The 26,912-nt window shown below is 38.3% G+C and overlaps 1 protein-coding gene across 1 annotated transcript in view; it reads left to right on the top strand.

Annotated features, from left to right (window-relative positions):
• The window catches only part of EDIL3 (EGF like and discoidin domains 3), a 224,305-nt gene that overhangs the window by 187,700 nt on the left and 9,693 nt on the right, over positions 1-26,912 (top strand). Inside the window, exon 10 of the mRNA XM_088522101.1 lies at positions 26,727-26,882. Within this exon, the coding sequence (XP_088378227.1) occupies positions 26,727-26,882 (156 nt within the window). The remainder of the gene's footprint in view (positions 1-26,726; positions 26,883-26,912) is intronic.

Raw genomic sequence — 26,912 nt, forward strand, 5'->3', positions numbered from 1 at the left:
TTCCAATCCTAGAAAGCTTTTTGATACTAAGAATCAAATTTGTCATTTATGATAATTTATATATTATTTTAGGTTATTATCTGAGAATTCCAACATGGTTCTATTCATTTGCTTTGTCTCCCCGTCTTATTACATTTATTTCTTTGATACTAAGGCAATCTAACGCTAGAGGAATATATTGACAAAATAAATGTTTCATACTTCTAATATTTTTTCTATTTACAATTAAACATATTAGAATGAAGAAAGTCTTTTGACTGTTTTGCATGTCTGATTTACTATATATGTCTATATATGCATATGAGGAGGTGCAATCTCCTTTCCCCTGTAATTTCCTTTTATTTTTTTTTAAAAAATGTATGTTTGCATTCCAGAATTCTACTAAAATACCATAAAATATCATCTATTTTTAATTCTACTAAAACAAAAATGAGATCCTCCACTAAGGTGACAAAGGATATGTAGTTAGTTAAGTGTTGCCGTTCAAACAGCACAGCGACCCGGTTCAAGACCACCCCCAAGCCACTCGGTCCATTAACTAGTTGACACCAATGTGATGGACGACAAAATGCCTTTATTGATGGGTAACAAGGTGTTATATAGCTAAGGTTTACAACGTCACATCCGTCTGCTTACATCATAAACTAACACTATTGGCTATTAGGGGCCCTATCTTTCCGTACAGCACGACATCTTCCGGCCGCCGGACCTAACTACCTGCAACATTTCCCCCCCCCCATGCATAACAAAATTAGCTAAAATATAACTATCTTATTCTTACTTATTTTCTTATCTAATTCTAATTTTAATTACTTGTTCTTATTTTATTCTTACTTACTGTTATTATTACTACCTTATTTTTACTATACTATTTTTATTATTATATTATTCTATCCTTATAACAATGTTAAAATTATGTATCATAACTTTGGCATTAAAAAGCATAAGGCACAAAGAAGAAGGTATGGTGGATATCCACTGAGTGGATATATCTGTTCAAGTATCTATTTGAAGGACTGGTGTGACTTTACTTGTCTTATAAGTTCCGGAATTAAGATGACGCAAAGACATCGCAGACCCCTCTTGTGGAGGGTGTTTTGTTGTTTTCTGGATTCAGTCGACGTGGAACTCACAGCCTCCAGTGGGATGTATGTCACTGGGGCGCACGGGTTACCTGGGGCGCCCGATGATCTGGTTCTGTGAACAGAAACTCACAATTTTCATTAGTTTTATTTTGAAGGTCTGGTTTAATAGACTTAAGCGGGCACCACTTGACTCTGCCATCTTTCCTGACGGCGGCATACCCTCGCCCTGTTAGAACTAGTTTCCACCCTTGTTCCCATTCTCCCAGTTCATTTCTAATCATAACTGGTGGGCCTTCTTCTAATGCTCGAGTGGCCCAGTGTTTTTGGGTGGGACTTTTCACTTCCTCCCCCCTGGGAAATTGATTCAGTGCTAACAAGGCAGTCGCTAGTAGACGTGTTTGGTCTCCTGCGGGAATGGCGTTGCTAAAGCCCTCTGCATTTGCTAATACCTCTAATTTAGACTTCAGAGTTTGGTTTGCTCGTTCTACTATGGCTTGTCCTGTGCTATTATATGGGATGCCATGTGTTAGGGTAATACCCCATCTCAGGGCAAATGCTTGGACTGATTTAGATACAAAATTTGGACCGTTGTCTGTTTTGATCTGATTAGGAACACCAAGCCACGCCATGGCTGTTAGCCAATGTTGAATGGTTGCTTTGGAGTCAGTTTTAAGGTGTTGAGTGGCTACGATCACTCCACTGTATGTGTCTACAGTCACCGCTAGCCACGCTCGAGGTTTCAACAACTGGCAGAGTGTAAAATCTGTTTGCCACACTTCGGAAGGTTTAAGACCTCTGGGGTTTACCCTGCTAGACCACAGTGGTGCTTTCTGACAGTGGGGGCACGTAGCTATTATATGATGTTTCGCGTCAGTGATTGAAATCCCGCATCTTTTTGCTAACGCTTTGGCTCTGATATGGAGAGACTCATGTAGCTGTCGAGCGTCTCTTAGCGTCCATAGTCTTTTTGCAGCGGCGTCTGCTTTATTATTACCGATTTGGAAAAACCCTTTAATTGGGCTGTGGCTATTGACGTGGATGACTGATATGGTGCCCTTTCGAGAAAAAAGTGCTTCTTCCAGCATTAGGGCCGTCGTGGATGTTGACACGCCAGGCCCCAACATGGCCAAGCAAAGCTTGGCCACAAACATTGAATCAGTTACTATGTTGAGGTGTTCTGTTGGGAATAGCCCACACGCTAATACCACGGCCATCGCTTCTAACTGTTGGGCTGAAAGCATGCGATTGATCACTTTAATGCAATGCCATTTTCCTCCCGATTGCCATACTGCCGCCGCTGTTGAAGTCGCTGAGGATGCGTCTGTAAAGACCGTTGGTCCTCGTTGGGGCCGGTCCATGATTTTCTGTGGGAGGTCCATGTTGACAATTGTCAGCATCTGGGTCCAGGGAGGTTTTGCGGCATACTGGATTTCTCCACCAAATCCGACGAGAGCTACAGCCAGATACTCTGACATCGCTACTGATTGCGTTGGGAGCTGTTTGCGGAAGGGCAGGTATATCCTGGTAGGTTCGATGCCTAGGTGTCTTAAGGTGAGTTTTCTGCCTTTCATGATGAGATTGCCAAGACACTCGACTCCCGGAGAAAATGCACGTGACGGTTTTCCTAGGACTATCCATTGTATTGGCTGAGCTTTTTCAGGAGGGCCCTGCGCTAGTGCTCCTACCCCTCCTCCTTCCGTAAAGTGTACGTATAGATCAAGTGGTAAATTTGGGTTCCACCTGGCAAGCGTGCTGGATGATACTTGCCGTTCAATGAAATCGAGAGAGTCCATTGCCTCTGCTGTTAAAGTTTTTTGTTCCCATGGGCTCTTTCCTTTTAAAAGATCGTGCAGGGGGGTCATGATTTCAGGAGGGATTAGGACAATATTGCGGAGCCACTGTAAAGATCCGACTAACTGCTGCATATCATGGAGTGTTTTAATGTTTCGACGGATTTTTATTTTGGGGGGGGTTATATAAGAACTTGTGATCCCTACTCCCAAAAAACTTACACATGGTCCCTTTTTGATTTTCGCACTTGCAATTTCGAATCCGTTCGTTTTCAGGGTTTCTGAAACTACTAACACCAATTGGTCCACTTGACTTCCTGATGGTGCAGCGATTAAAATATCGTCCATGTATTGAATAATAGTCACAGTCGGATTATTGCGTCGGACTGGTGCCAATGCCCGATCCACCGTAATCTGACAGATAGTGGGTGAATTGATCATTCCTTGAGGCAACACTTTCCACTGGAAACGTAGGTTGGGGCGTTGGCTGTTTGGAAACACAATAGAAAAGGCAAACCGCTCCCTGTCTTCCTCATGCAGAGGTATTGAGAAGAAACAGTCTTTGATATCAAGGACAGCACAGGGTTGTCCTTCCGGTATCATAGAGTTCATGGGCAATAACGTTTGAACAGGACCCATGGGTTGGATTCTCTTGTTGACTTCGCGTAGATCATGGAGGAGACGGAACTCCTTGCCGTTTCGTTTGTGTATTACAAAAACTGGGGTGTTCCACGGGCTGGTGGAGGGTTCTATATGACCTCGCTGTAATTCGCGGTCGATTATCTCTAGAAGGGCATCCATTCGAGGCTTCGATAGGGGCCACTGCTCAACCCACACTGGGTCGGACGATTTCCACGTCAGTTTAATTGGTGGAAGTGGGTTTACGGCAGTGGCCCTTAGAGTAAATTTGTCACCCTGGCTTTTAATAGAGCCAGAGCGTCCCTTCCCAACAAAGGTGGGACTCCTGCCATAACATATGGAAAAAGGGTGATGGTTTTTTCAGGCCCCTTTTCTGTGTGAAGCATGATTGCTACCGATTGAACACTTTTTCGAGCTCGGGTTAATCTGCCGACTCCACCCACCATGGGTGCGTCTTCCAATTTCCAACGTGAGGGCCAACTCGTCTCCGGAATAACTGTAACATCTGCGCCGGTATCAATTAAAAAGGGGATATTAATAGCGGTGTCGTTAAAAGCATTAGAGAGGGAACAAGTTCCCCACACTACCGGTGGGTGGTCACATCTCACTGCTAAGGCCACTCTGGGGTCTCGTCCCCAAGTGGTGGTTCTTGTTCTTCCTGCGATAGGGGCTGATTTAGCTCGGCCGTCGGTTGGGCCATTAAGCTGGTCGCTCGAGGGGGTAGCGGGTTCAAGAATGCCTTGCTCCATCCAGGGTTGACATAGTTGGGCCGCCTCATGTTCTGAGTGGGAGAGAGCCGTGCACGGCCCAGGCGCCCTCTCCCCACCCCGTTTCCCTGGAATCTGGATCTGCATTCTCTAGCGAAATGTCCTTTCCTGCCGCAGACCCAACATGGCCCTTTGAGTCGATCTTGACATGCCATTGCGTTGGCTACTGCGGCGTGAACAGCCACCTGAATTGGGGTTAAATGCTCTTCCTTTGCAACATGCTTAATCATGTCTGCAACACTTGCCCCCGTCCGTAATGATCGCAAGATTTCTTTGGTTGCCAAATTGCATTGTTGGCGTAAACATTCCGCTATGACTGGGCCTTTTGCCTCCGTAGGCAGGGATGAAGAGTCGACCGCTGCTTGGAGACGATCTACAAATTGTGTAAAGCTCTCACTTTCATTTTGCTTTATTGAGGACCATGGCGTTGATTTGGCGACAACTTTAATGGCTGCGCTAATGGCTTCTCTGGCCGCACGAGTAGTTGCCATAACTTCATGGGGCCGCAGGCTGTGGGCCTGCGTCTGGGGGGTGATCATTGCTGGATCTGCACCCATTAACCGCTGCAGGTTGGAACCGTATAGCAGATGATCTGGTCCAGTTACTTGGGCCAAATACTTTGTACAGTTGTCTTCCCATTCTTGTTTGAAAACGATCACTCCTGCTCCATCAAAGATCAGCCTACAAATTTGCTTTATATCGAATGGGAGCATATCGTCCCCCCCGAAGATACCATCTATGAGGGTTGAGACCATGGCAGAATTAATCCCTTTATCTGCAATTGCTTTAACAACCGCTTGTATGTCCTTAGATTTTATCGGCGAGTGGACCCTCTGTTCTCCTTCCATCCGAACCGGGAATGCTAGCTTGGCTGATGGGGCCCAGTCGGCACATGCGATCTTTATTTCCTTCCAGTCTGTGTAAGGCGATTCTTTCCCCCCCGGTTTTTCTTTGAAATGACTGCTCGGGTCTTCTCTCCACCCCTCACTCGGACTTCTTCTGGACCCCTCCCTCGGGCCTGCTCTTCGCCCCTCACTCGGACTTCTTCTGGACCCCTCCCTCGGGCCTGCTCTTCGCCCCTCCCTCAGGCTTGCTCTCGACCCCTCCCTCGGGTCTTCTCTCCACTCCTCACTCGGACTTCTTCTGGACCCCTCCCTCGGGTCTGCTCTTCGCCCTTCACTCGGACTTCTTCTGGACCCCTCCCTCGGGTCTGCTCTTCGCCCTTCACTCGGACTTCTTCTGGACCCCTCCCTCGGGTCTGCTCTTCGCCCCTCACTCAGACTTCTTCTGGACCCCTCCCTCGGGTCTGCTCTCCACCCCTCCCTCGGGCTTCTTCTGGACCCCTCCCTCGGGTCTGCTCTCCGCCCCTCCCTCGGGCTTCTTCTGGACCCCTCCCTCGGGTCTGCTCTTCGCCCCTCCCTCGGGCTTGCTCTCGACCCCTCCCTCGGGTCTTCTCTCCACCCCTCACTCGGACTTCTTCTGGACCCCTCCCTCGGGTCTGCTCTTCGCCCCTCACTCGGACTTCTTCTGGACCCCTCCCTCGGGTCTGCTCTTCGCCCCTCCCTCGGGCTTGCTCTCGACCCCTCCCTCGGGTCTTCTCTCCACCCCTCACTCGGACTTCTTCTCGACCCCTCCCTCGGGTCTTCTCTCCGCCCCTCACTCGGACTTCTTGGCTATTAGGGGCCCTATCTTTCCGTACAGCACGACATCTTCCGGCCGCCGGACCTAACTACCTGCAACAGTTAAGACTAACTAATTCAATGATTTTAAAAAGTCTATCATCTACTATGGAAGCTCACTCAGAAGGAGAAAACTTGGCTGATCAATTTACTTTGGTGATAGAAGTCCTTCTGCATTGTGCGAGCTTAAAATTCTGATAACTGAATTCTGGGAATTAGATTTTATTTCTTGCATTAAGAAATACAAGCAGGGTAAACTTTAATACTTGAGGAAATAAATTAATTATTCAAATTTAATCTGTTCCTCAATTTTACAGAGAACCGTAAATCTCATGTGAGCACTGCACTTCAGCCATTTAGGCAATGTGGTCTTAGAAATAGAATGTGGTCTGAAATAGACACTAGGAGTGAGGTGCTTTCTGTACAATTTTATTATCTGTCACGATACATTGTGTCACTGAACACTGGAGCCCCATTATGTCCCAGATTAAAGAGAAAAGGTTTAAAAGACAAATCAATGTCAAGACTTTAACAGAAGTATTTTTTATAAAATACACTCCTTTTCACCAAACTGTATCTGATATTAATCGTCACATAGCAGGGAAAAAATTATGGAAGGAAATTCTGTTATTTTGTTCCATTAATTTGTTTATTACATGAGTTTTTGTACCATGTTGCCCTTGGAAGACTGTAGTAGCTATTTGGATTTTTAGAGCTGTGGAACTACCATTAAGTAGCCTATTACACTAAAATAAAATGGTCTTACAGAACAGTTAATATTAAAGAATATCCATTTGAGTGTTTTGTATTGTAAAAGAAGCCAGCTATTTAATTTTCAGATAGAGTGGATTAGGAATGATTATCCTAATTTTCAATAGTTTTCACAATGTAAAAACTAAGGGAGGCACTTGAGATTAACAAGCAGTAGTTTTAGACAAGCAAAAGGAAGCATGGTTTCATATATATCATCAAATGTTGTTGTGAAATATGCTGTGGGTTTTTGTGGATCTCAAAAGTGTAAGTAAATTCATCACAGGTTCGTCAAGTTCTTTGAGGATAAATAGTTCTTAATATAATACTCCAGATACAATTTTTGGTTCAGAAAGTCCCTAAACCAAGCAGACGCAGAAAGATTATCCTATTGGAAGAAGACTTGCTCTTCCTTTCAGTATGCCCTGGTTGTCTGACTTTGCTTAAGCATTAATGCTACCAGAGACAGATTCTGTGACCAGCTTTTTTGCTATTATTGCTTTTGATTACTTTAGGTAGCACATGATCTTTGCTTTCTGACAGAGAAAAAAAATGTTTCTTTCTCAGAGGTATGAGCACCATTTGTTGGCAGCCATCACTGAATTTTTCTGAAAAGTAACTTCTTACTCTATCCTTTAAAGGAAATTCACATAATAAAAAATATGGAGCAATTCAATGTGTAAGAGTATCTCAACCATAATAACTAGAACAGGGTGAAGGAGGATGTAACTGAAATTACATGCATTCAAAATTCCTCTAATAAATACAAAATCCTGCTATTAACAACAATTAACACGCCACCATCCCCAGGATCCTTTCAGTATATCCTTTACTAATCAGCCTTTACTAAGATAATACCAGATGAAGGTTGGAGAGGTTTGTGCAGTAGGAATTATGTATGTGTTATGAGCTAGTTCTGGCCTGTTCTGTTGCTTTTATCTGATAGTGCATCTTTACTGTGAGTAAATGATCTGGGAATATAAATATGAGATTTTTGTTTTCTATGAACTGGGGATTTAGGAGTTTTATGTTTTCTGCATTCCCTTTCTTCTCTATGTCTTCCAAAAATGGAAATAATCACAGGATGGGAAATAAGTATTTCCCAAAGTGAAGTAGTAGGGTATTTTTTTTTTTTTTTTGCTTTTTGTTTTTTCTTTTTCATTTGTTTATTTGTTTTCATGGGGGTTTTATTGAGGTATTTTGTGAAAGAGAACCAACAGAAGTTATGGGTTTTGGTAGTTACGCAGGCTAAAACCTTCCTTCATTATCACAAGTGGTCTGCACAATAGATGGATTGTCTATTTTCATGGCTAGAGAATTAAGTTAACAGGGTCTGAATTTCCTTTCCAGAGTTCTCAGTGAGTGTGGCATTTGCTGACTGTCCCTGGGTGCCAGATCTGATGAGCTGTTCTTGATTAGCTGTATTACAAGGGAGAGCATGGTGACTACTGTTTTTGTAGAAAAAAAAAGATATTTTAAGCTTTAGGTGGTGTTCAAGTTCATTGATCTAGTGTGTCATATTGTGTTGCATTGATACATAGCAGTCATGCACTGGTCGTACTGCCAGAGTAGAAATTAAGTCAGGATTACCCATCTAAGGAGAAAACATGCTGTCACTGAAAACGTACTTCTCGTCAACTTCCTGGCTCAGTTGCTGTAATCATCATCTTTGAGCACTCAAAATCTTGAGATCTAAAAGTGGGAAGAAGGGTATCCTGAGGTGCATATTGATATTATAATGCAAGTATGTACTCCCAAAACAAAAGAAGGCAGAATCTCTTGAACATTTTACCAATAAAAAGCAACACAGTTCCCTGACCCATGGTAATTTTTTTTTTTACTGTGGAAAAGTCCCTACCACAAAAAAGAATTCACATTAATATAACAAGAGTTCAGACTGTCTTGAAGTAACAGCGGCTACGTTACTAACATCCTGTTACAATTTTTTGATGGATATTACATTTCCTTAAAATAAGGAAATGTACTTTACTTAAAATAAGTAAAGGACTACATGTACATGTCTTTACCGCCTGCTCGTTTGCGTGCTGTCCTTGCATTTGTCTCAGTCATGCAGACATCTAGTTCCAGCTCTTAATCACTGTGTTTGTCAAAGCATGCAAGAGCCGCAGTGCTGGAGCCTGAGAAGGGATGCTCACCATCTGTCTCACCTTCACCATATGCCGCTATGCACTGGCTGGAGAGCATCAACATTATTGCTACACAGTGACTAGGCCACCATGGTGCTGTTGGACATCTCTTCTTCCAGCTGCATAGCTGATGTTCAGTTACACCAACATCCTTCCACTGCAATAATCTTTACCAATACCATGCTGATTCATGAAAAATTTATCAAAGGTAGGGTACAAATATTTCATTTTAACAGTAGAAGCTGCTGCATTACTTTTGGCTTGCAAAATAGGTAGGGCCACATTAGCTTTGAAGCAGTGCTGAAGGCATCCGTGACACTGGAGTTATTTACTATTAATCAGTATTTATCACTGCTGCTAGCCAAACAGTCTGTAACTTTTCAACTCTTCAGCATTTATCCAATCACAGAACGTCCAGATACCAAGATTTTGAATCTGCCATGCTGAAAAACTTGTTTAATATTCCGCATTGATGTGCTTGTACATTAAAAGAGAAGCAAAATTATGAAATCAGAGAAGTCTTAGCCTTCACTAGGTCAACACAGGTGGCTTGGAGAAAAAGATTTGTTCTGAAACATCAAGTTTAATATCAAAGAAACAAGTACAGCATGTTGCCTCATAATTGCCTTCTTATTTCACAGTGATTCGGTTTGTTACCTTAACCAGTAAACGCCATTTTATACATATAATTTCTGATTATATTAACCTATTTCTAGTCTGTGCTTCCATGCAGGTAGATACTCAAAAATTCAAATGCTTACAGGAAGCCTTATAGTAGTGGTGGTGAGCCTGTTGTAGGCAATTCATTTTTAGCAGTAAGTAAAATATTGCATATATAATTTTTTAATACTTTGAAAAGTAACCTGCTGGGTTTATTCCTCTGTGGGGAAAAACACACAAATTTTAATTTTGTCATAATTAAGTAGATGTCAATTTGTGATGTGCAAGTAGGACTAGATTTTTATATTACTATTTTTTGCCTGTAAAATTGTTTTGAAAACAAATTAGAAAACAACTAGACAATATAAAGAGGATACTCTTACTCAGCAGGGACACAAACCTGTTTTATGCCTACCACTGGAGCAGTAGCTGCAACAATTCCCAGCTTTGTGTCAAACTGTAGTTTGAAGTGAGAAACATGCCAGGTTCATTAGTGCCTTTTTGGAAAGTTAGAGTAAGACATGACATATTGCTCATAGTAGAAGGAAGCCTATGACTACACTAATTTAAGATGATGCGTACAAAAGACAGAAGGAGAAGCTTAGTGTCACCCTTATCCTTTTGCATGAGCTTGGAGATAACAGCTTCAAGCATAATTGATATATGTACATCATTCTGAATTGCCATGTATTTCTTTGTATTATGTTATGAATAGAAGAATAATTTCTTTCAAATCAGCTCAGCCTGCCATCACTGTTATTCAGTACATTGGCTGTATTTCAGGAAAAAAAACACATGGTAACATGGTAAAAAAACATGGTAAACATGTCAAGACTTTTTCCAGAATTCTTTTATTCTCGATATCCAGCATAAGGATAAAATAATATCAAATTACTGAAATGTGAGCCAACCTATGAGCACTAGATGACCAATAATTGCAAGATAAAAAAAAAATCTTTTTAGAAATTATACTTGTAACAACTTCAGTGATTTCAAAATTTGACTTACAGATTGTTTTTATAATCATTGCAGAGAATGATATTGCACGCTAGCAAAGAAAACCTATTAATTCTATCACAAAATTACTATATCATTATGCAAAATACTGTAGTTAGGAAATTGTCACTCCTATTCCCATCAGACCTAATAGTTGTATCTACAATCTGATTTAGAACAGTAAAAATAAAGTTGTTATAAAAGCAGAACTATATGGTGAATGTATGACACTAGATTTGCTTCCCCTTACATTTGCAGATTTGTATGCAGCAGCAGGGGACTTGTACTGTAGGAATGTTCTTCATTGACTGTCTTGTGTAACTTTTTACCTTGAGGAATCGAGTTTCAAATCTTCTCTCCTTCCACTGAGGAGAAATTGTCAGCTCAGAGGAGCTCAAGTTACAATATTGGTGTTCTCTGGCTATTTCTGAGATTTTGATCAATATATTTCCTCTAATAAAAAGGATTTTCTAAGGAAATAAATAGAGAACACACAATCTTGAAATGCTTCTGAGTTTTAGCAGTGCAACCGGGGAAGAGACCAGACCGACTGTGGTCTCTGCTTGCTGCTGTGAGGAAAACAGGAGAGGTCCTCCTTTGGGTGAGCAATAACATGCAAAAATGTGATTAAGCCAAATCATGAGCAGCAGGAGAGGACCAAGAAGACCAAGGAGGGGACCATTCAAGGAGCATCCCCTCTTAGTGAGAACCTTGAACCAGGGTTGCCTTCTTCCCTGAAAGCATACGAGTTCCTGCCTTTCGCCCCTTTGGACCCTGTCGCTCCAAAGACGTCATGCTGTGTTTTCTGATGGGCTTTGATAAGAGAGCTCCACAAGGAGGCCCACACAGGAGAAGAGTTCTTGGAGAAAATCTGCATTGACTCTGAGACACTGGGAGCAGGATATTGACATGGCTGTTGCAAGACAGCCGGGCTTCTATACAAGCTGACAGATGAAGGAGTTTCCTATTGCTCTTAAAATTAAGACTTTCCGGAGCTGGTGTCCTTTATCACCATCCACAATCTGCTGCATGGCAGGACAGCCTTCCTGATCTCATTTAAGGATGGTTTGACAACACATGCCAAGTAGGATGGCAGTGCATATACAGCGATGAATCTTGCTTATATCAAGAGTTAGTCTTAGAACATTTGGGATAATAATTTAATAGAGAAAATAATCAGCATTTAAGGAGAGGAAAATGGATGACATATCTCTTCTTACTATTTCAATTTTCTATTTGGAAAAGGTTAAGCTTTTTCTGGAGTTTTTACAGCTAGTAATATATATTGCAGAGATCTGTATCTATACAAGATATATGTAAAGATACTGGCAGATCCAGTCTCGTTTCTTTTAGTTCAGTGCTTTCCTCTGAAGGTTAGTTCCATATCTCTCCAGAATCATTGCATTTCAACTTCTGTGTTGAAATAAACCTAAGTTTCCTGATATGCAGCCTTAGAGACTATAAACAAATGAAATATAATGTGTAGTGTAAAGTACATATACTACTGTCATGGTGCTAAATTTAAGATGCCCATGATTTTGCTGAGCAATGAACTTGCCAACAGGTTGAAAGAATTTTCAGTGCCTGGTAAATGTTTATGAAGTCTTTCTTTTATCTTATTTTGGCCTAAATCCTTATTGTTGATTTTCAGAGAAATCAGAGAGGATGTAGAATAGTAGGAAGAAGTCAATGTAAACATTTTAAAAAGAAGGATATTTTCACAGTATTCCAAAAATATTTTAAAAAGCACAGATATACGTAAGGAACGACAGTTATCTGCATGCATCAGCAAGCATGTAACTAAAGCAAGGTTTGCAGAGAAAATAAATTCATCATGTGAGGCTGATAATTCATTATCATTAGTAAGAAAATTATGTTTTTAGTTTTGTTGATATTCCAGCTGCCAGGGAATACTGAAACATTACCAGTTGTTGCCAATGGATCAGCAACAGAATTGAGAGTATGATATTGGTCTTAGATTTGGTGTTCAGAACTTCTACTAGACAAAAATTAAGAGAATGAGAAAATAGAGTACATTGACAGGTGATTGTTGTTTCCTAATAATATTGAACCATAAAGTCACAGAAGAGTTTGAACTTGATGTCAAACTTCTGCTCACTCTTATCTCTTTTCACTGTGAATGTGACTTATTTGTATGAGCCGTTGTCATCGATGTTCTTCAAAATGTTCTCATTGAAGATGTAAGGTGCAGTTATTTGTTACTGGCAAATAGGAGGACATCAAAAGGGCCTGTCTGTGAACAGCCTTTAGTTATGTTTGATTTCATGTTTTGTTTTGAACCAAACACTAGCTGCTATTTTTAAGCTTCTAAATGTGAATACATTTTTCTATGATTGGAATTTATGGCTATGGTACCCATGGGCCTGCAAAAAGAAGCATTAAATGTGAAGCAAATAAGGATAAGATAAATAAATGTTATTAATATTTCATGTGGCTTTGGTGAGGGATTTTAGGAATCATCCAGTATCGACCTTACTGACATGGTAATGAAGATGAAACTTCCTCAAATTATGTATATGAGTGCATAGCTACAACTGTTGCAGTTACATCAGGTACACAATTCCACAGAATTTTACAGCTGTTGTTTCATTAGCTCGCCTACATTTTATCAGTCCTGCTTTTCAGGAAATTTACTATCCTATTTTTATCCTATCCCGGTCTTCAGGAAAAAAATCTATCCTGTTTTTCTTTGCTGTTATCTATCCTGTTTGTCAGGAAATTAACTTTTCCTGCTTGCTTTCTTAATTTTCTGCTACTTCCAAATATACTTATATCTGTTGATACAGTGATTCAACTTCACAGTTGAATTTATGCTAAATCTCATGGGCATGGGGGAAGTAAAGGGGCATTTATTTATATCCCTGGCATAGAGATCTACACAAGGTGACTAAAAGCTATGGTAAGCAGTGGTGTCAGTGGACAAAAAAAATCAGAACTCAGAATTTTGATGGAGATTTGAAATAAGGAGTACGTTTGTACATGTATTTGTGTTATCCAAATAACAGCTTCATAGCTCAGGAAGTGTGAAAGCTCTTAAGAAAAATGCAATGTATTTTGAAGGCATATGTATATGTAATTAAGTACGTATACCATGTTTAATAGAAGAACATTTTTCATATTCACAGGATTTTCATCATAGAAAATAGAACTTGCCAAAAGTATGCAAATGCACTGAAAGTTACCTTGTTAAAAACAAAGCTCTTCTTTTAAAACTTTATGTAGGGTTTCTTCAATAAACCCTGCATGAATCGTTTGTATTGCATCAGGAAAGCAACAGGAATGAATCGAGGTCCTTGTTACCACACAGATCTGTGATGTCTTGCCGTGCTCTGCTGAGCTACAGTCAGAAAGAGAGCCTCTACAGGCTACTCCTCCCACCTGCTGTCAAGAACTAATGCCACCTTAAAACATTGCCCTAAAAACTCTTTCAACATTATGCCAGTGTAAAGACCCTGACTGGCTTTTGGGCCTTCAAAATACAGCCAGACTGGAGCTTACAGATATTTTTACCACTGTCTCCGTCAATGAAGCTTTTCATGTAAAGGCCCAAGAAAATGGAAGCAATCGTGAGGCATTTTTTTTTCCTTTCTAAATAGGAGTTGCCCGTTTCAAGTGTGCATTATGGGGATGAGCAAAATAAACACCTTTCTTCTAAGATTCTCTTTTGCAATTGAGTGGATAATCAAAAATAGAAGTGAAGAAATGAAAATGAAAAAGTAACTTTAAAAACCTGAATCCTCTGATTTAGCATCTGACCTTTAGCTCTTATGCATCTCCATAATTATACATGCAAATGATTTGTTTCAAAACAAAGGTCAACATGTGCTGTCATCATAGGATTATCATCTCATCCTTAGAAATAAGTTACAGAATACAGCAAATAATATCTGAGTTCATACAACCTGATTGTGATGGTAATTCTGGAAATAATGGGGATTCATATATTGACTTTTATTGCTGTTCATTCAGAAATTGTTTGTCCATTCTGCTACAAGCAAAACAACTGCTGTGAACAAAATAGTAAAATTAATTTGTCTGTGCAGAAAAGCATGTCCGGTGCTATTCTCTGAAAAATAGAAACTTTCTATTAATTCTCATGATTCTTCAAAGTACAGTTTTCTGTGGAGGAAATAAACATTGTCATTATTTGATGCCATAGCCTAAAATTATGTTGTTTTACTGAGTCACCTGATACAAACATGATAATCTATTGTGAGACAATACACAAATTATTGCTGATTTACCTTATAGTAATAGAGGTGTATTTTCTGCTTCCTACAGAGCAAATACTTAGGAAAGAGTTCACTTCATGGAATTGCAATACGTGATTGAGAATCATCTATTTACAGATAGTAGAGAAAATCAAATTGCAAACTGCACATGGGTGTTTTTTTACTCGAGTTCTTGATAGAAAACTCTTATTTAGCAGGTATTCTTATACTGCTGTTTGGCAGCCAATGTAGTGCTTTGTTTTCTGCTAAATATTCTGCTTCATAGCTGTGTAAAGCTATGAATTTATACATAGCTACCTACTTTAGATTGTGTAGAAATTATAAAAAATATATATACCTGTATGGTTTGGTTGTTTCTCCTTCAGTGGAGGTACTGTGGAACATGGTAAGAACATTCTTGAAACCGTTTGCCACCTTTAGGGAGGTGCTAGATCCCTTGTTTCTTAACCTTGTGGAAAGAGAGCTCCAGTTATCTATGTTCTCTTTTAAATTGAAAAGAGCATGGCTAAGATTACAAAATAATGTGGCTGCAGTGATTTACACTCTTACCAGTCATCAAAGCATCTTGGTACAAAAGATGGAATAGCTGTTCATTTAGAAAAAAATAATCATTTTCTTCAGTGGAGAAGATTTTCCCATTTTTAAGGAGAAAAAAATGAAACCGTGAGAAGTGAAAAAGCAATATCCTTTTCCTATTAAATGAACTTTCATTTATTTTAATATATTTTCTTTATATATGTGTATATGTATGTTGTCATTATAAAAATGAACTATTTTGATATATGATTTGTAAATCATATCAGAAATGTATATCAGAATTAAAATAGTCACACTTTAATTTTATGAAAAATATTCAAATTTCAGATAAATTAGATTTGTGTCATTTCCGAAAACTAAAGTTCTGTTTACAAATCTGCTTTACTTAGTATTTAATTTAATATTAACATACTAAATGGACATTGAATGATCTGTTACTGTTTAAGTCTGACTTTGAACTATTTGAAAGTCAGTTTAATAAAAACTAACTTTTGAAAATGCCTTTTTGAAAATTCCTGTGGTATCTCCCAAAGAAACCTATCAGTGTTTCTGCAACTTTCATCAGGTAAGATTCTGCAGCTCTAGAATGAAATATACAGTAAGAATGAAAATTATTATATTTTTACTCAAATCTGGAAGCCCATTCTAAGAACTGTTTTTTCTAACCTAGATGAGAAACTGAACCTGAGCCAGATAGCCCTAATGCCCAAGATACTTAGCAACTATTTCAAAAGGACATTCTTTCAGATTTTAATTTAGGTGTGGAAGCTTTTTCTATTGCCTGTAGTACAAAGTGATTTGTTTCTCTTTCAAAGTCGGTGAAGGGGGAGGAGAGAAAATAATTTCCCTTACAACTCTAGGCTTGGTCAACAATATAGCAAAATTTTAATCCCTTAAATCAGTCATGCTCTCAGTATGTGGAGAAAGCTGATAAGCATTACAGCGTGTTTTGAAAGCCAAGAAAATATGCCTGTGTCAGATCAAAGAGAAAGCTGAGTCCCCGGGTTGAATACATCTTGCCAGGAGCCTAGTCTTATTTTGACCAGAGGTCTATTTGTGAAACCCTCTGATAGGTACTTTGGGGGGATCCTTTTGATTAACAACAGATAATCTTTCTTAGATCCTGGAGTATGAAGATTAATAGACCTTTTAATTATATTCAAGTCAGTACATTATGAGATTATGGCCTTACAAGTGCCAAGTGCCAAGTGCTAGTCTAAATAGAAGAAAGTTAATTTCTTCTGTACATCTGTAGCATTATTTCCTTAACTAAAAAAAAGACATTACAAAGGATATTCCTCAGTAGTACAACACCATTTTTACTCTATTTCTTTCTACTGAACAGTGCATCATTGGAAACAAAAACTTGTTTTATCATTTTGGCACTATTTTGATGAAGCTTACTGCTATTTTCGAGGTCTGGTAGCATGATTTTGTAGTTTTATAGCTACAGCAGCATAACTGTATGACACAGGTTATGCATAATAATTTTGGCTGACAGTCTTTGGCGAAGTCTTTCTTAAAAAGAAAGAGTGAATTATGCTATCTTGGCTGAGTTTCCTATGAAAAGCAGAGACATGCAAACTTTGAGCTTTTACACACAAGGAACAAATGAATGCCATTTATCTTCCAGGGAGATTTAACTTTGTTTACAGTTGTTTTTTTTCTCAGCACTTCAACAGTGCAGTAGCTATATTATTGGTCGCTTTGAAATATCTTGTGTGCAAACCTACCCTTAGTTTACTTGCTGAGCTATAGCCTACACTCATAGATTATTGGGATGTTTTTATGTCCACAGAACACTTTGCAACATTATTAATCAACCAAGAAAAACAGACACAGTGAATAATAAAGATCCATATTCCCACTATTAGCAACCATTTTTCCTTTAAAAAAATACCCCTGGTTAGGTGAGCACATTTGCAGTCTTAACGATTTTACAAAGGTATTTACCCTCTGTAAAAGAGATCACACCATTTTCCCTAAAGAGAGATTATCAGAAATTTTAGTAATTCATTTGTAGGAAAGGATTTTGCTTACTCTGTTGTTGAATAATCAGCTTTTGTTTTGAGTTTAAAACAATAATATACTGAAAATACAAATTGAATCTGAATTATCTAGATTCCTACTGATTTTAATTCAAAACCATTTGCTGTTTCAAAGTTTTAGGATAAAAAGACAAATTCCTCACCCCTTACTTCTCTGATTATTAAGTGTCTTTCTAAAACTTATAGTTAAACAGATACTTTTATTCTGCTTGCTTTTCAAGTTTTCTCCTATCTGTGTTCGCCAGTATTATGCTGCTGTTTTACCAACTCTGCCTCCTGAGATTTCCTACAGTGGTCTTCAGCAGAAGAGTGGGGAGAGACAGCAACCCAGGCATGCAGGAAATTCTATAGATAGATCTGCTCATCCACGTAAAATGTATTTTAGTAAAATAAATTAAAGTAGCAAAAATACTTTCCTGTTCTTGTTACAAGCTGAAGAAAGTGGAGAATGCCTATCTGAAATCCGAGGATAATCTGTTGCTTATGAATTGATTGGAAAAAACAGAAGCAGAAACTGCAATGGTTGATACTTTTCATGTTTTTCTTTTGCTTTGATGGTGGTCGGGTTTTTGTGTATGTGTGTGTTTTCTTTCTACCTTCAGTCATAGTTACAAGTTCAGGGTTTCTTTGTGAGAAAAATTACCCGCATTATTAGTGATAGTACAGCAATAACTGCTTTAAATTATGTCTTCTAGAAATTGTATTCCTGAAAGGTACCTCTTATATCATCCAGTTTTACTTGATTTTCTGCTTTTAGAGGCAAGTTCCATTATATGCAGAAGTAAATGTAAATTATTTTTTTTTCTATTTCTATATCTATTTCTATCTGTAACTAGCTGCCGGGGTGAGAAGGAAGAATGGTCATTTTCTTCACTTCTTCTTCATTTAAATTGTCTGTCAGTGAATTATACTGCACAGTCACTGCCTGCAGTAGGGTTCAATTAAAGAACTTGGCAGAAAGGTAGCATAGTATGCTGTCAGTGTATTGTATCATCAGCTACTCATGATCATATTCATAATCCCCCTTTCTTTTTTTGCTGTTACCTTTGTAATGAATGTGTTCTATGTATTTCTTTGTCGCTGTCTTTTCCATAAGAATTCCAAATGATTGATCTAACACAGACACATATAATAGATTTGTACCAAGGGTCTTAGTGCAGCTCAAAAGCTCTTCTGACTCCTCCAGAAGTCTAAACCTGTCTAATCACTGTTAATTGCATGGACTATTTTTAAATTTCATAGCATCATCACAGGACTTTGGATAATCTTTGATACTGCACAGCAGGAGGCCTATTGCTATTTTATTAATGGCTTTTGCAATGTAGAGACCGATTGCAATAAACTGTAATTCATAAAAAAATAAACCAAAACTCTGATCACATTTACAGAAAAAAAAATTCACAATATTTTCAGACCTGACCTTAGTAAGTATTGTGAAGATGTGAATACTCCCTAGCAGGTTCTGGGAGTCACCAGGATCCAAAGAAATTATTCCAGTTAGCAAGATCTGTATGAAGACAGTGATATCTTATGTGTGCTGCAAACAGGATTTACCAGTGTGCTCCTATGATTTGTACATCAGCTATACTAAGTTCCCATAGGGAGTGGATAGCAAGTCCCTGTGACACTTTTGAAAATCCAGATCATAAGGCTAAAATCGACTTTTATTTACAGTTTAGATTTATGATAATGGCGAAGTGAGATTAGTCATGGCTTACTGTGTGGTTATTAAATTTCTATCAGAAACATAGACAGTCTTAAAATGGTTATGTGGTTGGTCATCTAAAGATCATTTAACTGAATGTTTTATTAAATTCTGAGAAAATTACATAGTCATTCAGCATATTTTTTATTTTTTATATAGTATTTAATCGTAGTTAAGAAATAAATACATTAGTGATCAATTCACAGAATCTGTACTCTTTAAGAAATAGCTGCAGTTGCTCTCTAAAATGAGATTTTCTGTGAGCTTGTTTCACATCAAAATATACCAAAATTTCAGAAAAATGATCTGAAATGTGTTTTCTGACAGGACATGAAGATTTTCAGTGACAGATCTAATACCTCAGATTCTAACTTTTAAATTGTGATGAGGATAGCTTAATTTACATAGTATTGTTTCTAATTTGTTTCTTATGTGCAGTTGCTGAAATTTTAAGCTGATTCAAAGTGAATGTGTTTTTTTAATAAGAGGCAAATAAGAATATAATATTTTCTTGGCCTAAAGGATTACAGTTGTTAAAAATATAGCAGCATGATGCTAAAATACTGCTAAAAATCTAAACTTAAATTGAAAAATAAGCAAGATAAACAACAACCAAAATTTCAAAGAAGAACGATACTCATCAATCTTATTCCATCTGAAAGGCACCCATCTCTACCTGGATTCAGAGCAAAAGTTTTAACTTTAAATGTATGTTAAATAATATGATCCCAATTAAATGTAGATACTTTTATTTTATTTCATTTTATTTAGAATTAAAATGGAAGTGAGATCTTCTACCAGAGTGTATATGGTTACTTGGCTGCATTTTTTTTTTCCCTTAAAAACATTTAGCAGCAATTAGACGTGGTGAATTATTTGCTTGATAGTTCTTATTGTTAATCTGGGTCTCTGGAAAACAGCCTGAAATGACAAACTTTGGGGTTTGCAAACAGAGATGCTGCTGAAATTTTGCTAGAAATTTTTGAAAGTCTGTGGCAAGGATACTATATTGTCAGAAATTTTCCTTTCATTTCCAGTGTTTGAAAATAGAGGAAAATGCTAGCCAAGGGACCTGTGGCAGGACCTATGGCTGATTTTGTAGTGAACTGTGATTCTGTCTGTGCTTGTAATTACTACCAACCTGGCTCTCCTTTCTTCAGGCTGGATTCAGATAGCAACTATACCTGTGTGTCACTTTTATGTCAGGGGAGATTCCCCTGAAAGAATTATTTGGAGAATTGTCGGGTTTTAAATGCAAAGTGAGTAATTTGTGTAAGAGAGCATATATGTATTTGACAGTCTTGGTGGCATCCTAACTTGGTGGCATACCTAACTATCAATGTCTAATGCTATATTAAGCAACCCAAAATATCTAATATATCTTCCTCTCCAGACTGGCACTTGTTATAGAGATCTGCACCCTTGTGAAAGCATAGCTGGAAGCTGTGCATGCCTTCTTTCTTAATCCCACAAGGTTAGGTACTATCGGCAGCTCTTCAGTGTTTGACGTGGATTATCACATGGGACATATTCCAGATTCATTTCTTTTTTTTATCTCTGGTGACTTTTGTGCAAGAAAGCTACATAGAAATTTGCCAAATAAAGTAGGATTTCCCAGAACTAAATCAGTATTAACTGACAACAAGAGTTACAATAACAATCCACAGAAGACAAAGGTAATTGAGAAAACCATGGCAGAGAAATGACACCTCTAAAAATTACAATAAAATTGGATCGGAGGTAGCTATACTGGGAGCAGAAACAGCACCTATGTAAGGAAGGGACTGAGATGACCTGCTTGTGTAATTATTAGTAAACATTAATGATCGGATCAGTACCCGAACTCTCAACACTTCCAAAGTCTTCCATTCCAGCTCTCTCCTTTGCTTCTTTGAATTGAAGATGATGTTGCATGTGCTGATTCAGGGATGCATAACTGAAGTATTGCTTAGGTCAAGTAAACAACCTCCTTATTATGTTCATTGCTAAGAAAACGTGGTACATTGATTCTGAGGCTTTGTCAACATATAACATTATGTATAGATGAGGAATATGTTATTTTTTAAGACTGTGTCCTCACTTTTCACGCTTTGATTCATCATGGAATGCCCTCATATACCATTAAATAGATTTATTTCAGATGAAACTTAGGCAAAAGATGCACATCGAAACCAGTTATGTTCCAACCGCTGAATTGCACACTTGTTCGTCATCATGTGTCCCCTGTAGTACGTATTGTATTGAAATCCAGTTCTCAATATCAACTGATTTGCTCTACAGATCTTTTCCCATTGCCCTCTGTTACTTGTTACTATGAAGAAAGCCTAACTGTGCTTATTGATTTGCAGATCTGAAGTGCTTAGGCATCTTGGTTGGATTTTGTGAGATACTGCCACTTAGGTCTCTCTGTCCCTTTTGTTAGTCTCTGAAGTGCTGGATCCTTCTGCAGTTCGTCTTCTTGAGGCTTATCTTCTGCAAGCCAGTGTCCTGGTCTGTTTTTCTAGTTCTGGAGGGATTCTCCAAGCTACACGGTCACTCAGCTTTCAGATGAGGTCTCTGTATCATGAAAACTGCCTCTTTCCTTTATCTGCTTTCCTGAGTCCTGTCCACACCTGGCTTGCCCTTTATGTGTTTTGTTGCCTCCCTCATAGTGCCAGTAAATATCTGAACATAAATTTGTTTCCACCAAGCATGTGGGAGAGGCAAAAGGTGTGTTGAGGTGTGAACAATGCTCAGAAAGCATCCACAGCTATTTTATGGCATGTCTACTACTGTGAAGTGGAGCAGAGATTGCTGAAGTAATGGAGGCCCAAGCTAGCAGGTTTTCTTGAGGCAGTGCATCACTCTGACAACCAACTTAAATTCAGAAGCCACAGAGCTGTGTTCAAGCATGACACATGTATCTGTAGCCTGTACTAGCTGTACTAGCCTGTACTAGCGTGTCATAGCACCTGTAGTATTTCCGGATTCAAGCTGGCTCATGGTCCAGCCCAAATATCTGTAAGTCTTGTGATTATGTTCCTGATCTTGAGAGGAGTTAATTTTGCCAGTTTGAGGGTCTCTACATCAATAGTTGTAATCTTCCAGTAGCTAAGATCAAAAGGCAATTGAATGAACGTTAGGGATATCTACGTAGTCAGATGCTGATAGTCAAGGTTTATGAGCTTGGGATTGATGGCTAAGCCGGTCAAAGCATGGACAGAGCTTTATGAGCTTTATGACAAAGAGTCATTTACTCCTGATCAAGTAGACATCCTTGTAGTCACATGCTAGTCCTGGTGACTTATTGTTACACTGAATGTTACATTGGCACATAGTTCATACTGCACATCCATGCTGTATTTCATTCATGTTTAAAAGTGTATTTGGATAGGGGTTTTGGGGTTTTTTTGTTTTGTTTTGGGGTTTTTTTTGCTTTTTTTTAAAATTACTATCCTCCCAATCACACTTGTAATGCCTTTCATATTTGAAACAAGGTGGAAAACAGATGTATACAAACAGATTCGTTATAAAGCAAGATAGTTCCCTCAGACACAAGATGTTGAACTGCTTTTTGATCAGCTGCTCTAGAAATGTACATTAAACTGTAAACTGTGATTCTTCCTGTAACCAGCTAATGATCCTATCAGTCGCAGACTAATTGCCTGTACCACAACCTAAATTTTGCCCCATTCAAAAAGCCAAAGCCACATTCTGATCCTGTTAATCACATTCAGCTTTGAAAATTACATAGTGGTTGTGCGTCAGTTCAGCTTCTCTCTCTAGTAATTTGTTTGATTGCCTATTACTTGCAATCTGCACTAACGGAATAAATGTGTTCCATGTCCTGATGGGAAGTTATGACTTTCTCTTAGATTCTTTTAATTTAGACATTCTGCCTAGAAATTGGGGTAAATTCCGCTTGCCTTTCTTATCTAAAGTACCTTCAATGGGAAAAGTGAAAAGCAAAGAAGTTTTAATCCTTTGCAGAAAGTAATGAAGGCAAGTCATAGCACCTATGTCCATTTAATGCAAGATTAATACCAGTCTTTATTGCTCACAGATCTGAAGGCTTTCATCGTTTTATGGGCAAATAAATAAGATGCTCAGGTAGGGGAGAGAGGTGCTGGTACTATATCCATTCCTTCTTTTTCTCCATCCCCCATCAATTTAGGTTGTCTATAGTGTCAAGACCTAGAATAGACCCCCATCCATTCATCATTTCATTTAACTTCAATTTGTTTTTTATATAGCACACATACACATATGTATATATATTCTACTCAGTAGTAGGTAAGTCTTTCAGAAAAAGCATGAAAGACATATCCAATTATCTTTCAATTTTCCATATCATTTCTCTGAACAAGAGTGCAAGGCCAATAGATATGTCCTGTAAGCAAAAAACAATTGTTACTAGGACATTTTTATTAACTCTGGAACTGTGTGATAATACTTTGTGATACTCTGTGATTTTACTTTTGAAATCCTCTGAATCTTAATGAGAAATTTTCCTCCCTGTTCTGAGTTTCAGTGAGACAGACTTGCAATGCCATGGCCATGTTACTTATTTGTGAAATTCATTTAGATTACTTTCAAAGATTTAAAATTTCAACCACAGATTCAGGCATGAGGCATGTTTTTTAGTTAAGAAGAGACACATTGATTTTTCATATAAGAAACCTCTGCTAAAAAGAGGTTATACTCTGAAAACATTAATGATAGAAATATTTATCAACAAAATCTAAAGTTGCCTTCTAGATTCAAGTTCTTCAAATTCTACCTAAATTCTATCTTCTAAATTCTTCTAAATTCTACCTTCAAATTCTGCCTAAAGATTTGGACCAATCGGTGATTCCCAACAGATCCAACCTTTTGTATATCAAACTATTCATTTAGACTCTGAAGTATTTGGAATTTAAGTGTTTTTTAACCTAATTAACAGTGTTCAGTTCACAACAGCCAGTTTAGTCTATGGAAGTTTGTCTTCCTCCCTGCCTTACAAAAGAAAGAATTTTCTTCAAACAGTGCATCTAAAACAGAGCATCTAAAGTAGACTCCAGTTTTGAATGATCATTTGGTTAAGTCTCTTTCTCTCTCTCTTTCTCTCTCTCTTTTTCACTGACTGAAGAGAAAACAAAAAGAGTTTAGCCTCCCAATGGATACATCCCTTAGAGCCTGGGGTGCTTTTCTGAGGCATAAGCATAGCTGATATGAGATGGCAATAAGTTAGTTAATTCTGACAGAAATAAAACCCCAAGATCATCACTAGGCAATTAGGTTTTGCATTTACTGTCATAGTATCTCAGTACTGAAGCCTCTAATTATTTCCTAAAAAGATTTGGTACTTGTTATTTGCTACCCTTCTTTGAATATTCACAGGGCTCTTCAGTCATCCTTGTCTGGTAGCTCTGCTGGCTCATTATTTTTCTTCTGTTCTTATGAATGTGCTGGCATAGTTTTCTGTATTATTTTCTCTTGGCTTAGGCTAGAAAACTTTTGTCCTTTTTTTGTCCTTCCTTCCCTTGTATGTTTTTACTTCCTCTCCATGACTTACTTCTTGAACTTTGCATCACATTAGTTCCTTTGCCTTGCCCTGAATTCCAGGCAAAGCCAGGCCTGTTCAGAGGGCTTTAGCCTTTCAAAATCACACGTTTAGATCTTCAGCATTTGATCAATCACATATTAAAATTTGTCATAGTTTCTTGTTATTTTTTGTTGCAAAACACATCCCTTATTTATTCATGGAGTTCATTTCTTCATTTCTTTTTGTAACTTAATGCAATATTTTTACTATTACTATATCCTTTGCTAGAGCTAATTGACAGTATTAAAAAGTACTATTTCATAGCCATTTGTTGTAAGAAGTAAGTCTATTTTTCTTCTTTTTTTCCTGGCAGTCATAGTTAGAAGACACAGAATGAAGCCACAGTTTTACCTGTGTAGTTGCAGAAAACTTCAGTTCTGATAAGGAATTCCAATTCTTCACTCTGCCCTTAAAAATATATTGTTGGGTCATTTCTATTGTCATATTCTGTTCCTTATTTATTTTAATCTAATGAGTCTGACACAGATATTTTACATTCAGTGTTAAATTCTAATGCAAGAGAATTGATCATAGATGTATCAAGAAACAACACTAATTACATACAAGTGGCCCATGTTGGCCATTTGAGAGCCCAGATTTTATTATGCAACAAGGTTTCTGCCATGTATTTTTCTTTTTTAAAAAAATTACATGCTGAGTTTACAAAATATTTCAAAAAATCAAGATATGAGAAAGTTAGAGCTTTAGAATAAATTAAAGCTATAAAGTTCATAAAGGAAAGAGAAAATAAAAAGGTCAGTAGAAAAAGAAGATAATAGCAAATGTTTTAGAAGACATCATAAAATTTACCTCCTTTTCCCACAATGGGAAGCATTTTCTGTCCCTGAAAGATAAACAAAACTCATCTGTTCAAGGACTTGAGCAGCGTATATAAACTGGTCTTTCTTTAAACAAGAAGTTGGACTAGATAACCTTAGAAGTCCCTGATAATTTATGCCATTCTACAGCGACAAGTACCTTTGCTTACTGCAAGCAGTTCATACTAACATCAAATCTAGGGAAGGTCCAGCATAGAGCAACAAAGATGATTAAGGGACTGGAGCGTCTATGATATGAGGAAAGACTAAGCGAGCTGAGCCTGTTTAGCCTGGAGAAAAGAAGACTGAGAGGGGATCTGATCGACATGTACAAATACCTAAGGGATGATGGTAGGGAACATGAGGCCAAACTCTTCTCGGTGGTGGCCAGTGACAGGACAAGGGGTAATGGGTACAAGCTGAAACAGGCAGTTCCATCTCCATGTGAGGAAGAACAACTTTACTGTGAGGGTGACAGAGCCCTGGAACAGGCTGCCTGGAGAGGTTGTGGAGTCTCCTTCTCTGGAGATCTTCAAAACCCACCTGGATGCCTCCCTGTTCCCCGTGCTCTGAGTGTCCCTGCTGGATTAGGGCAGGTTAGATGATCTCTGCAGGTCCCTTCCAACCTCAACCATTCTGTGATTCTGTGATCATAAAGCAGAGCCTCTATTACTATAAAAGAAATAAGGCAGCAGCAGAATCATGCCTTGGCTTATTGTGTTCTAATTATTAGGAGCACATAGGAATGCTTTTTGGTCATAAATTATTTACAACAGGAAACACTGTTTTGTTGAGAATTTGTACAGCACCTAGCACAATAGGAAGTGGTGCAAGATTAGTACTGTTCTGCCATAAGGAATTACAAACAATAATGAACAAACAGAAAAAGAAATCAAACTAATTCATGATGTAATGTTGACTCAGTATTTGGAGAAGAAAAAGGAAAACTGTCATGTATTTTGTCAGCATCTGTTGGAAGAGCAACACTGAAGGAGAGTATTGTGTCACTCTCTTCTAATCCTAATTCCTTTCCTACCCAAAGTAAATTGAACTAGATCCTGCAGTAGTCAGAGTTCTGAAACTATGCAAAGCCACCACTTGAACTCTGCAGGGTCCTTATCCACCCTGCTTTTAGGTGTTTCTTAACAACCCTGATTTTCCTGACTTCTAATAATGTGTGTCATGATGCACCACTTTTACGTTTGTGTGATATGAAGTCGTGCTGTGAGCAGAGCCTGTTTTAATCATTTTCTCCTGTATTTTTTCTTATTTCTGTTTTGTTTTTATAGGTTGACCTGCTTGTCCCTACGAAAGTCACTGGCATAATTACACAAGGAGCTAAAGATTTCGGTCATGTCCAGTTTGTGGGATCCTACAAGCTGGCTTACAGTAATGATGGGGAGCACTGGATCATATACCAGGATGAAAAACAAAAGAAGGATAAGGTAAGGTAATTATAAAATTGATATATGCAT

This window comes from Tinamus guttatus, unplaced genomic scaffold (genome assembly GCF_059628265.1).
Source record: "Tinamus guttatus ecotype Peru unplaced genomic scaffold, ASM5962826v1 Tinamus_guttatus_pri_ptg000149l, whole genome shotgun sequence".
Taxonomy (NCBI): Eukaryota; Metazoa; Chordata; class Aves; order Tinamiformes; family Tinamidae; genus Tinamus; species Tinamus guttatus.